This window comes from Hypanus sabinus, chromosome 11, assembly GCF_030144855.1.
Source record: "Hypanus sabinus isolate sHypSab1 chromosome 11, sHypSab1.hap1, whole genome shotgun sequence".
NCBI classification, from domain to species: Eukaryota; Metazoa; Chordata; class Chondrichthyes; order Myliobatiformes; family Dasyatidae; genus Hypanus; species Hypanus sabinus.
In genome coordinates, this window is record NC_082716.1 from 111,707,322 (window position 1) to 111,720,415 (window position 13,094).

At 50.2% G+C, this 13,094-nt stretch overlaps 1 protein-coding gene across 2 annotated transcripts in view; it reads left to right on the top strand.

The window, feature by feature from the left end:
• Nucleotides 1–13,094, top strand: part of LOC132402289 (ras and Rab interactor 3-like) — a 109,783-nt gene that overhangs the window by 62,631 nt on the left and 34,058 nt on the right. For both annotated transcript variants that reach the window (XM_059985143.1, XM_059985142.1), the window contains exon 7: nt 2,779–3,459. In XM_059985143.1, the coding sequence (XP_059841126.1) occupies nt 2,779–3,459 (681 nt within the window). The remainder of the gene's footprint in view (nt 1–2,778; nt 3,460–13,094) is intronic.

The window sequence follows — 13,094 nt, forward strand, 5'->3', positions numbered from 1 at the left end:
CCCCCAACTCACACCAGCAAAAACAGCCATATATATATATGTACCAATATAGCAGTCCGGTGCTCCCGGTGTGGCCTTTTATATATGGGTGATACCCGATGCAGACTAGGAAACCGTTTCACTGAAAACCTATGCTCTGTTCGTCAGAGAAAGCAGGATCTCCCAGTGGCCACACATTTTAATTCCACGTCCCATTCCCATTCTGATATGTCTGTCCATGGCCTCCTCTACTGTCAAGATGAAGCCACACTCAGGTTGGAGGAACAACACCTTATACACCAGCTGGGTAGCCTCCAACCTGATGGCATGAACATTGACTTCTCTAACTTCCGTTAATGCCCCTCCCCTTCTTACCCCATCCCTGACATATTTAGTTGTTTGTTTTTTTTCTCTCTCTCTCTGCCTGTTCTCCATCTCCCTCTGGTGCTCCCCTCCCCCTTTCTTCCTCCTGAGGCCTCCCGTCCCATGATCCTTTCCCTTCTCCAGCTCTGTATCACTTTCGCCAATCACCTTTCCAGCTCTTAGCTTTACCCCACCCCCTCCAGTCTCCTATCATTTCGCATTTCCCCCTCCCCCCACTACTTTCAAATATTCTTACTATCTTTCCTTTCAGTTAGTCCTGATGAAGGGTCTCAGCCCAAAACATTGACGGTGCTTCTCCTTATAGATGCTGCCTGGCCTGCTGTGTTCCACCAGCATTTTGTGTATGTTGCTTGAATTTCCAGCATCTGCAGATTTCCTCGTGTCAGATCTCCCCTCAGCCTTCGCCATTCCAGAGAAAACAACCCAAGTTTATCCAGCCTCTCGTGATAGCACATGCCCTCTGAACCAGGTAGCATCCTGGTAAACCTCTTCTGCTCCCTCTCCAAAACCTCAGCATCCTTCCCAATCTTCTCCCTGTGACCTGTTCTCCCAGGTGCTGGGGAGTAGGTGCAGAGGAGATCAGGGGTATGTTTTGTATGCAGAGAGCGGTGAGTGTGTGGAATGGGCTGCTGGCAATGGTGGTGGAGGCGGATACGATAGGGTCTCTTAAGAGACTCCTGAACAGGTACATGGAGCTTATAGAAATAGAGGGCTTTGGGTAAAGCCTAGGTAATTTCTAAGGTAAGGACATGATCGGCACAGCTTTGTGGGCCAAAGGGCCTGTATTGCGCTGTAGGTTTTCTATGTTTCCATGACCATGTGGGTTTCCGCCAGGAGCCCGGGTTTCCTCCCACATTCCGGAGATGTCTGGTTGACACAAATGGCACATTTCACTTTTGGTATCGAAATTTTGATGTAAGTATAAATCTAAAGCTAATCTTGTTTCAGAGTTAATGAGACCTTTCAGACATTTGAGCAGAATTAGGCCATTCAGCCCATCGAGTCTGCTCTGCCTTTTCATCATGGCTGATCATTTTCCCACCCATCCTCGAGTCTCCTGCCTTCTCCCCATATTCCTTCACGTCCTGACCAATCAAGGATCTGTCAACTTCGGCTATAAATACACCGACAACCTGACCTCCACAGGCACCTGTGGAGCTGAATTCTACAGATTCACCACTCTCTGGCTAAAGAAATTCCTCCTCATCTCTGTTCTAAATGGACGTTCCCCTGTACTGAGACTGCGTGTCAGTGAGGAAACAGTCCGAACAGTGGTGCGGTTTCTGGATTTGACTCTTTCTGCGAGAGTTCATCTCCAGCTTCCAGCACACCCAGCCAGTAGTGTCTCCTCTGCTCCAGACAATTACCCGGTCTTGCCACCTCTGGTAGCTGTGGTCTCTCAAGCACCTCCTGACAGAGGTATACAGAATTATGAGGGGTTTAGGTAGGGTAACTGCAAGCAGGCTTTTCCCACCAAGGCTAGGTGGGACTACTAGAACTAGAGGTCATAGGTTATGGGTGAAAGGTGAAATATCTGAGGGGTCTAAGGGGGGTCTTCTTCACTCAGAATGGTGTGAGCTGCCAGCCAAAGTGGCGGATGTGGGTTTAACTGCCCCGGTTAAGAGAAGTTTGGAATGGTACATGGATGGGAGGGGTATGGAGGGCTATAGTCTAGGTGGGGCTCAATGGGACTAGGGAGAATAACAGTTTGACAAGGCCTACATCCTCCAACAGGACCACAACCATGTTGTTGTGTGCCTCAATGACCCAGAGAGCCACTGTACATTGGCAGGAGTCGGGGCTTTATGCTTTGGCTTTTGGGCCACCCGTGCCAAACAGGTCAAAGGGTAAAGGCCAGATTGAGTGGTCCACCGGTCCTCCAGGTTTGGGGGTTCAGCTCAGAACCAACAACCCTGGCTGGTCAAACAGAAACAGCAATGAAGAATCCTCCTACATCTGAGTGCGACAGTATTCCCAAGTCTCCAACCGGGAGTTGCGTGACTGACAGTAGTGAAAACCGAGAGGAAGCTACTGACAGGATGAAGGAAGCCCTGAACACCCCCAGAGATGGAGGACCTACATTGTTGCCCTTAAAGCCAGTGACATAACAGGCATTAAGTAAGGCCTAGACCAGCTGAAATGCCTATTTCCATGCTGCCCTGCCCTATCTATGAGCCTTTATCCCGGGAGCTTCCAGTGGTTGTTCTGGGCTGCATGCATGGGTCAGCTTCCCAATGGTCTGTGGGTGCTGCCTGGAATCCCAGTGACCGTCTCCCCACAACCCCTGACAGAGGGCACGATTCTTGTTCAAGCGGTCAGTGACAGCCTGCTCCTCACAGATACCCCTCCTCCCCCAGCGGGCAGCAGTCCTCCAGCCACGCCCTAACCACTCTGTCTCCTCTGGTTCCTCGACAGCTGAGAGCGCAGAGGCGAGCGCAGAGCCACCGTCGACAGCCTCGAGGAGGAAGACCTTCAGCCAGCGGGCGGCCTGGAGCTGGGGCGACAACCCCGAGGGGGAAACGGCGGAGGAGGTGCCGAGCCCCCGGGGAGGTGGCGTGGGGAGCAGCACCCTGCCGCCCTACTACCGCGCCTCCTGGATGGAGAGCGGGGGCCTCAAGTGCCCCTCGTCCCTCCGCAAGTCGCACTCAGAGAGCTCGCTGCTGGCCTGCGACAGCCCGGTGCTGCCGCCCATCTCAGAGCTGGACTCGCTGTCGGTCAGCAGTGTGGAGGAGGAGGTGGCGGCAGCCGGCCCGCTGACGCCCCACCGGCAGCGGTACAAACGGCAGTCGCACGGCCTGACCGACAAGGTGAGGAACCGGCTCTCGGCCGTCAGCCACGCCTTCACCGGCCTGGTGTCGGCCGACCGCAGGATCAGGAACAAAATCGAGGAGCTGTCTCACAACAAGGACTGCTACTTCGGCAGCTTGCTCCAGGGCTTCGTCTCCTACACCATCGAGGGCAGGGGCAAGCACACCAGCAGCACCGAGATGCTCCAGGGCATCCAGCAGATGATCACCAGCCTCCGTACCTACCTGACACAGAGCTCGGAGCTCACCCACCTGCTGGACCAGAGCGACCACGAGGAGTGTGACACAGGTAGGGCCGCTGCGGCTCGGCTCCCGTCATCTTGTAATCTCCTCCAACCCTCCCCATCTCTGTGACCCCCCCCCATTTCTGTCCCTACATCCCTCCCTAGCTCTGTGACCACCCTCTGGCCCCTATTTCCCTCCCTATCTCTGTATTTACCAGCCACTACAACTTCCCAGTCACTAGTGACACTCCCCTTCTCTGTGAAGCCCTCAATCCCCTACATCCCTCCCTGTCTCTGTAATCTCCTTCAGCCCCAACACCCCTTCCTTTCTCTATTTATTCCTCCTGTCCCTACTGCTCTCAGAATACCCACAGCCCACAGCCCAAACTCTGTAACTTCTCCTTATATCCGTAACCATCTCATCTTCCCCACCCCCAGTTACCACACCTCTCCCTGTTTCAGTAAATCTCTTTGTTCCCTTTACACTTCCCCATTTCTGAAACCGCCTTGATTCCCCGCACTTTTCCCATTCCCTCCTGACACCCCCTGGATCCCTGCACCCTCCCCCATCTCTACAACCCATTCTGGAGCCCTCTAAACCTCCAAATCCTACACCTTCCCCATCTCTACAGCCCCTTCTGGACCCCTATAACCCTCCAAATCCTACACCCTCCCCATCTCTACAGCCCCTTCTGGACCCCTATAACCCTCCAAATCCTACACCCTCCCCTATCTTTGTTCCCCCTGCTCCAGTCAGTACAACCCTCCATCTAGTGTGCGTACAGGTGGTGGGGGGAAGGAGCTTTGGCCACAGATCTTTTTATAATTAAGAATGTGCGTACATGAGCGTTCAGCCTTACATTCGAGTTCTTGTGCCATCAGGGTCAGGTTCATTATCGCTGACTTTTAGAGCGTGAATTTTTTTTGTTTTGCGATATAAAACGTCAATGAATTACTGTATACGTAGTGTATGAAAGGAATAATGGGGTGGCGTTCTGGGTGTGTTCAGTACTGGCAGCAACACCATCACCTCTCTGAACTTCGGGATCTCCCTCGCTCCTCTCCTCAAAGCCTCCCTGTGTGAGGGTCTCAGCTCACAAGGAAATTGGAGCAGGAATCTGCCACTCAGACCTTCAGGCCCGAACTTGCCATTTGATATGATCGCAGTTGATCTGTTGTCCTCAATTCCTCTTCTGTGCCACTGTCCTCTCACTCTCAATCGATTGGACTTTCAGATATTTGTCCCTCTCCACCATCAGTGCACCGTACGACTTGGCCTCCAATACCCTTGGGGGCAGAGAGTTCTGGAGAGAAGAGGTCTCTACACCCACCAGTTCTCAATAACTAGCCCCTCACCTTGTACCAATACACCAAAAACTGTGGAAAAACTCAGCAGCTCCGGAAGCATCCATGGAAATAATACTTTCTCAGGTCTCAACCCGAAACTTATATCAAGCAGTAGTAAATCAAGGACGCTGTGTTGTCCAGAAGCCATTTTGCCACTCATCCGAGGCTCCTTCAGTTCCCATCCTTGGTGGGTAGTTTTCCGGTTTATAAACTCTGCGAGTTGTTTAAAGATCACATGAGTGTCGTTAAGGGTCATGGAGGTAATGAAAGGGTCATGAATCTTATCTCTGCGTGAATGGAGGTGTGAACTGTTGTGGAGGTGGCGGGGTGGAGATGTTAGGACTGCACTGTAAGTAGCTGATAGGTGGTGTCATACCCCACACCCTCTGTTCAGGGATGGGTTTTCCAGTTTGACAAAAATAGCTTCTTTAACCCCTCTTTCAAACCACTTGTGCTCCCTGTCCAAAGTGTGCATATTGTTATCATCAAAGGAGTGTCTCGTGTCCTTTAGGTGTAGCCATACAGCCGAATCTTGCCCTGAGGTGTTAGCCCTCCTATGTTGGGCCATCGGTTTGTGAAGTGGGTGCTTTGTCTCACTGATATTCAGATCAGAGCCGTTCTCACTGCATTGGACAGCAGATACAATACAGCTCTGTCTTTGTTTGGCTGTAGGATCCTGGGGGTAGATGGGTTTCTGTCTGAGTATGAAAAACACAGGGATTTGGTGTTTGTTGAAAATCCTTCTGGTGTTCTCTGAAACTCCAGCTATATATGACATGACGATGTTTTCCCATCTGCTTTGTTCCTTACCTCTGCCTGCTGGGCTGATGTCCCTGCTGGTTTTTGTTGCTGTCTTGATGAAAGCCCAGCCAGGGTAGCCACAAGCTTTCAAGGCTTCTCTCAAATGCTTGCGCTCTTTGCCATTAGCTGTAATGTTGGTTGGCATATTCTCAGCGTGGTGATGTCGTGTTCTGATGTTCCCCAACATATGTTCTATGGGTGATGAGAGTCAAACTGTAGGTACTGATCTGGGTGGGTTGTAAACTTCAATATCTAGATGTCCATTTTCTTTGATAAGTGCAGCACAGTTTAAAAAGGCCAATCCATTGTTCTCGACGTCTTCTCATGGAGATTTGATGTTATTATCCAGCGAGTTGACGTGTTCTGTGAAGGCTTGCACCTTGACCCAGGTGTCATCTGCATTCTTGAACCATTGACTGGGTGATGTTCCACGGAAGGTTTTCAAGGCTGTCCTTTCTCCTTCTTCCATGTACAAGTTGGCTACAGTAGGAGACACTGGTGACCCATGGTGCAACCCTGTTTCTACCTGTAGAAGACACCTTTGTATTTGAAACAGGTCGTATTGAGACAAAGGTCAAGTAGAGTACATACCCAATCCAGGTTGGGTGATCCTACAGCCAAACGTAAACAGAGCAGTGAGAACGGCTCTGATCGGAATATCAGTGAGACAAAGCACCCACTTCACAAACCGATGGCCCAATGTAGGAGGGCTAACACCTCAGGGCAAGACCCAGCTGTATATCTACACCTAGAGGACAAGGGGCACTCCTTCGATGATAACAATGTGCACACTTTGGACAGGGAGCACAGATTGCTTGAAAGAGGGGATAAAGAAGCCAGCTTTGTCAAACTGGAAAACCCATCCCTGAGCAGAGGGTGTGGGGTACGACACCACCTATCAGCTACTTACGGTGCAGTCCTAACATCTCCACAACAGTTCACACCTCCATTCACGCAGAGAAAGTCTAGTGACTCTCTCATGACCTCTATGACTCTTAGCAACCCTCCGGTGATTGCCATATCTTTAAACAACTCACAGAGTTTATAAGCTGCAAAACTGCCCACACTGGATCAAAACTGAAGAAGCTTCTTGGATGAGTGGCCAAACGTTTTCTGGACAACGCGTGAAGCCCTGATTTACAATGACCTGGATGACTGAGATCCTCATAGATGGCCAAGTTATGCTGCCCTGACAGATGCTGACTGTTTATTCCTCCCTATAGATGCTGCCTGACCTGATGAGTTCCTCTAGCATCTTATCTTTTAGCCTTGTCCACTTATTTTTGCTTCCCTGACAATCCTTCTTGGTTCCTGACTGTCTGAATAAAGTTACCCACATTCCTCTAAACGCCAAGGGGTATAGATCCAATTGGTGTGGCCTCGCTTGGTAGGGAATCCCTCTCCTTCCCAGAAATAGCCAGCCGAATCTCTGGCCCCGATGTTAGTATGTCCTTTCTTAGATCATCATCAATACGTGCCATGTCACATGACCATGGGTGTTTCTACGGAACCGGTTTGCCATTGCCTCCTTCTGGGCAGTATCTTTACAAGATGGGTGACCTCAGCCTCTTCAGGGATTGTCTGGCGACAGTGGTCGCATCACCAGGACTTGTGACACCTGCTCCCACGGCTTCACGTGACCCTGGTAGCAGGGGGGAGGGGGGTAGATGTTGTCTAAACAGGTACTACACTTGGCCCAAGGGTGACCCACCAGCAGGCAGAGGGAAGGAGCAGCTCACACCTTCCTTGGGACAGACGTACCTCCACCCCGACACCCCACCCTTTTTTAGGTAAGACCTTGTTCAGTATTCCAAGTGCAACCTCTCAAATGCCCTGGACAACTATAAGAAAATTAGACAAAGCATCCACTCAAGAGTCTTTTTACAACGGGGTAGAAGTTGTCCTTGAGCCTGATGGTGTGTTTTTTTCAAGTTTTTGTATCTTCTGCCTATTGGAATGAGAAAGAAGAGATAAAGTCTGAGGTGGGAAACCTCTTCTCTCAGGGAGCCCCTGGAATTTTGCCACTCACTCTCCTCCCAAGGGTGGTGAAGTCCAGATCATGTTATGTATTGAAGGTGGAGCAGGACAAATATCTGAAGGACCAAGGAACTGAGAGTTATTGGAACTGCCACAGAAGTGGAGTTGGGACCAGCAATGATCAGCCACACTCACACTGAATAGCGGGGTAGGCTTGAGGGGCGAGTGGCCAGTCCCTACTCCTGCTCCCTCATGTTCTCATGCTGGCCACTTCCCCGGGCAGCGTGGAAGTGCAGAGAGAGTCGATGCAGGAGGGGCTCATTTCCGTGATGGTTTGATCTGTTTTCACACCTTCTGCAATTTCCTGCAGTATCCGGCAGGGCAGTTGCTGTTCTAGGCATCTAGAGGGCCACTTTCTACCAGACATCCATCGAACCTGGTGATTCCAGCAAGCAGACGTGCCGGAAAGCTTTCTTGGCCAAGGTGTCTCCGTGGACGGACCAGGACAAGCTGTTGGAGATGTAAACACTAGGAGGAATTGATGATCATGTGGGAGGGAACAGGTGCCATGGGATTAATCCAAAATCCAGTGTGGAAGATGGAAAATGGGCGGCCTGGAGCAGGCCTGTGGTGTAGATTCAATCCCCCGTGAACTGAGGTGTCACAGGAGGCCGGAACATTGAGAAAGCTGGTGTCGTCGAGCAATCTCTCTCTCTCTCTCTCTCCCTCGAGTCAGAGTCGAGTCTCTCTCTCTCTCTTTCCCTCAAGACAGAATCAGAGTTTGCTGCCAATTGTTAAGTCAGGGCAAACTAAATAAAAGTGACACTTAAGACCGTTGTATCGAAACAGCGAGATCTGTTCATCATGCCCTGGCCATGGAAGGGGTGATATCTCTCTCTCCCTTGGCAGTGAGGGGGAGGGAGTCTGTGGCATGTCCAGTGGCTGAGATGAGCAGTGCTATCTGATGGACTCTATGCCCTTAAAGTGACACAGGGCAGAGGAATGTCTAAACATAAGGATTCTGACAGGAAATGATCAGAATATAAAAGCAAGGACGTAATGTTGAGAATTTATAAAGTGCTGGTGAGGCCTCACTTGGAGTATTGTGAGCAGTTTTGGGCCCCTTATCAAGTCAAGTCAAGGCAAGTCACTTTTATTGTCATTTCGACCATAACTGCTGGTACAGTACACAGTAAAAACGAGACAACGTTTTTCAGGACCATGGTGCTACATGAAACAGTACAAAAACTACGCTGAACTACGTAAAAACAACACAGAAAGAGAAACTACACTAGACCACAGACCTACCCAGGACTGCATAAAGTGCACAGAACAGTGCAGGCATTACAATAAATAATAAACAGGACAATAGGCACAGTAGAGGGCAGTAAGTTGGTGTCAGTCCAGACTCTGGGTATTGAGGAGTCTGATATCTGTTTGGGGGCATTGCTGTCACGGGGGGGGGGGGGGTGCTTGGCTGGTGCTTTCTGCTGGAATAAGAGGAGGGAGGGTTGATGCTTGTGTGAGGCTTTGGGGTTCTAACATGTTGTCTGTCGTTCTTTCTGTGGGGATTTTCTTCTGTTTTGTGGGTGTCTGTGACTTTCAGATTTTGTACTGTAAACAGTCTCTGATATTAAAGTGAACCAGTGAATGTTTGAATTGCCTTTCCCATGTCCAAAGGACACATGGGACATTAAAGAAAATGAGAACTTGATCTATCTAGCCCTCAATACCTTCCTTAGTTCTGCTTAAACCTCCTTCCCCTTAAATATGTTCCCCTCAAACAGTCCCTGTGGGACCAAGTTCCACATTCTCACAGTAAGAAAGATATTTTTTTCAGAATTGAGGAGCCATGGTACTTTGGGGGGGGGGGGGTCAATAACACTAGGCAGAGTAGGAGGGGTATGGGGACCTATGGCCCAGGGGGAGGGAGGTTAATAACACTAGGCAGAGTAGGAGGGGTATGGGGAGCTGCCCCTTGGGGGGGTCAATAACACTAGGCAGAATGGGAACCTGTGGTTCAGGTGTGTGGGGGGGTTGGTTCCAATAACACTAGGCAGAGTAGGAGGGGTACGGAGACCTGTGGTCCAGGTGGGGTTCATGGGACTGGGCGGAATAATAGTTTGGTACTAATACTTAGGTTTGGTCTTAAAGAGAGGTTTTCAGGAGGCACTGACAGGTGAAACGAGGGGACTTAGAGCTCAAGTTCCGTTTTCAGGCCGTGTAAAAATTTCCCGCTCAGAGCAATGGTGCAGCTGTGAAAAACATTGGGAAATGGTGGGTGAGATAAGTGGGTTATTGGGTGTGGTTACAAAGACATCCACAGAGGCTGGGCGAGACTTGAGCTAGAGGTCATGGGTCAAAGATGAAAGGTGAATGTATAAAGGGAGCCAGAGAGGGATCTCCTTCACTGGGGGTGGTCAAGGGGGATGTTTCCTACGGTGGGGGAGTCTAAGACCAGAGGACAGCCTCAGAAGAGAGAGGCATTCTTTCAGAATGGAGATGAGGAGGACTGTCTTTAGCCAGAGAGCAGTGAATCTGTGGAATTCTTCGCCACAGGTGGCTGTGGAGGCCAAATTATTGGGTTTGTGTAAGGCAGAGGTTAATCGAATTTTGATTAGTCAGGAAATGAAGGGATGCAGGAGGTTAGGGCTGAGAGGAAAATTGAATCAGCCATGATAAAATGGTGGAGCAGACTCGATGGGCCGAGTGGCCTGATTCTGAGCCTATATCTTATGGTTTTAGGGAGAGTGTGGAATGCGTGGCCAGCAGAGGTGATGCATGGGCTGTTGATTTCAACACTTAAGAGAACTTTAGATAGGTAAATGGATGGGAGGAGTATGGACGGCTAAGGTCCAGGTGCAGGTCAATGGGACTAGGCAGTTCAGCATGGACTAGATGGGCCAAAAGGCCTGTTTCTACACTGCAGTGCTCTAAGACTGTATGACATTATTAGTACTTTAATGGCAACTCAGAGCAGGAGAATGAGAAGCATTGAGCACGAGCAGTGCCCAGCACAAGTGACTACATCTGAGACAAAAAGAAAGAGTGAGTTATTTAAAGCTGGATGCATTACATCAATATTTGTGATCTTCTACAGACGTGCAGTAGAGAGCACCCTAACAAGCTGCATTGCGGGGCACGGGAAGGCTCCATATCAGGTAGTGAAAGTGGCCCCGTTCATTACGGAACCAGCCGACCACCATCAAGGACATATATACACAGAAAGGTGCTGGAAAAAGGCCAGTAACATCATGTAGGATCCCACCCACCCTGCTCATGGACTGTTTGTCCCACTCCCATCAGGGAGCAGGCTACCTAACATCCACACCAGGGCCACCAGACCCAAAAACGGTGATTTTCCCCAAGCAGTCAGGCCGATGGACACCTCAACCCACAAACCCAGCCCCACCACCACTGTAAGAGCATGTGGCCCATCAAATCTGCTCCGGCATTTCATCATGGCTGATCCATTTTTCCTCTTAGCCCCAATCTCCTCCTTCTCTCATATCCCTTCATCCCGACCAATGAAGAGTCTATCAAAATGTAAATATACCCATCGCCTCTGCCTCCACAGCCGCCTGTGGCAACAAATTACACAGATTCACCACCCTCCGGCTAATGAAATTCCTCCTCTGTTCTAAAAGGATGCCCCTCTGTCCTGAGGCTGTGTCCTCTGGTCCCAGACTCCCCCACTATAGGAAACATCCTCTCCACATCCACTCTGTGTCCTCTTGTCCTAGACTCCCTCACTATAGGAAACATCCTCTCCACATCCACTCTATCTGTGTCCTCTGGTCCTAGTCTCCCCCACTATAGGAAACATCCTCTCCACATCCACTCTGTGTCCTCTTGTCCTAGACTCCCTCACTATAGGAAACATCTTCTCCACAACCACTCTATCTGTGTCCTCTGGTCCCAGACTCACCCACTATAGGAAACATCCTCTCCACATCCACACTATCTGTGTCCTCTGGTCCAAGACTCCCCCACTATAGGAAACATCCTCTCCACGTCCACTCTGTGTCCTCTTGTCCTAGACTCCCTCACTATAGGAAACATCTTCTCCACATCCACTCTATCTGTGCCCTCTGGTCCTAGACTCCCTCACTATAGGAAACAACCTCTCCACATCCACTCTATCTGTGTCCTCTGGTCCTAGACTCCCCCACTATAAGAAACATCCTCTCCACATCCACTCTATCTGTGTCCTCTGGTCCTAGACTCCCCCACTATAGGAAACATCCTCTCCACATCCACTCTATCTTTGTCCTCTGGTCCCAGACTCACCCACTACAGGAAACATCCTCTCCACATCCACTCTATCTGTGTCCTCTGGTCCTAGACTCCCCCACTATAGGAAACATCCTCTCCACATCCACTCTATCTGTGTCCTCTGGTCCTAGACTCCCCCACTATAGGAAACATCCTCTCCACATCCACTCTATCTTTGTCCTCTGGTCCCAGACTCACCCACTACAGGAAACATCCTCTCCACATCCACTCTATCTGTGTCCTCTGGTCCCAGACTCCCCCACTACAGGAAACATCCTCTCCACATCCACTCTATCTGTGTCCTCTGGTCCCAGACTCCCCCACTACAGGAAACATCCTCTCCACATCCACTCTATCTGTGTCCTCTGGTCCTAGACTCCCCCACTATAGGAAACATCCTCTCCACATCCACTCTATCTGTGTCCTCTGGTCCTAGACTCCCCCAAGATAGGAAACATCCTCTCCACATCCACTCTATCTGTGTCCTCTGGTCCTAGACTCCCCCGCTATAGGAAACATCCTCTCCACATCCACTCTATCTGTGCCCTCTGGTCCTGGACTCCCCCACTATAGGAAACATCCTCTCCACATCCACTATCTGTGTCCTCTGGTCCTAGACTCCCCCACCATAGGAAACATCCTCTCCACATCCACTCTATCTGTGTCCTCTGGTCCTGGACTCCCCCACTATAGGAAACATCCTCTCCACATCCACTCTATCTGTGTCCTCTGGTCGTAGACTCCCCCACCATAGGAAACAACCTCTCCACATCCACTCTATCTGTGTCCTCTGGTCCTAGACTCCCCCACTATAGGAAACATCCTCTCCACATCCACTCTATCTGTGTCCTCTGGTCCTAGACTCCACCACCATAGGAAACATCCTCTCCACATCCACTCTATCTGTGTCCTCTGGTCCTAGACTCCCCCACTATAGGAAACATCCTCTCCACATCCACTCTATCTGTGTCCTCTGGTCCTAGACTCCCCCACTATAGGAAACATCCTCTCCACATCCACTCTATCTGTGTCCTCTGGTCCTAGACTCCCCCACTATAGGAAACATCCTCTCCACATCCACTCCATCGAGACCTTCCAACATTCGATAGGTTTCAATTAGGCCACCCCTCATTCTTCTGAGTTCTAATGAATACAGGCCCACAGACATCAAGCACTCTTCATATGACAAACCTTTCAATCCTGGAATCACTTTCGTGAAACTCCTTTAAATCCTCTCCAATGTCAGCACATCCTTTCTAAGATCCATCTCCCACCCCGCAAACTCATCATATTCTACAGG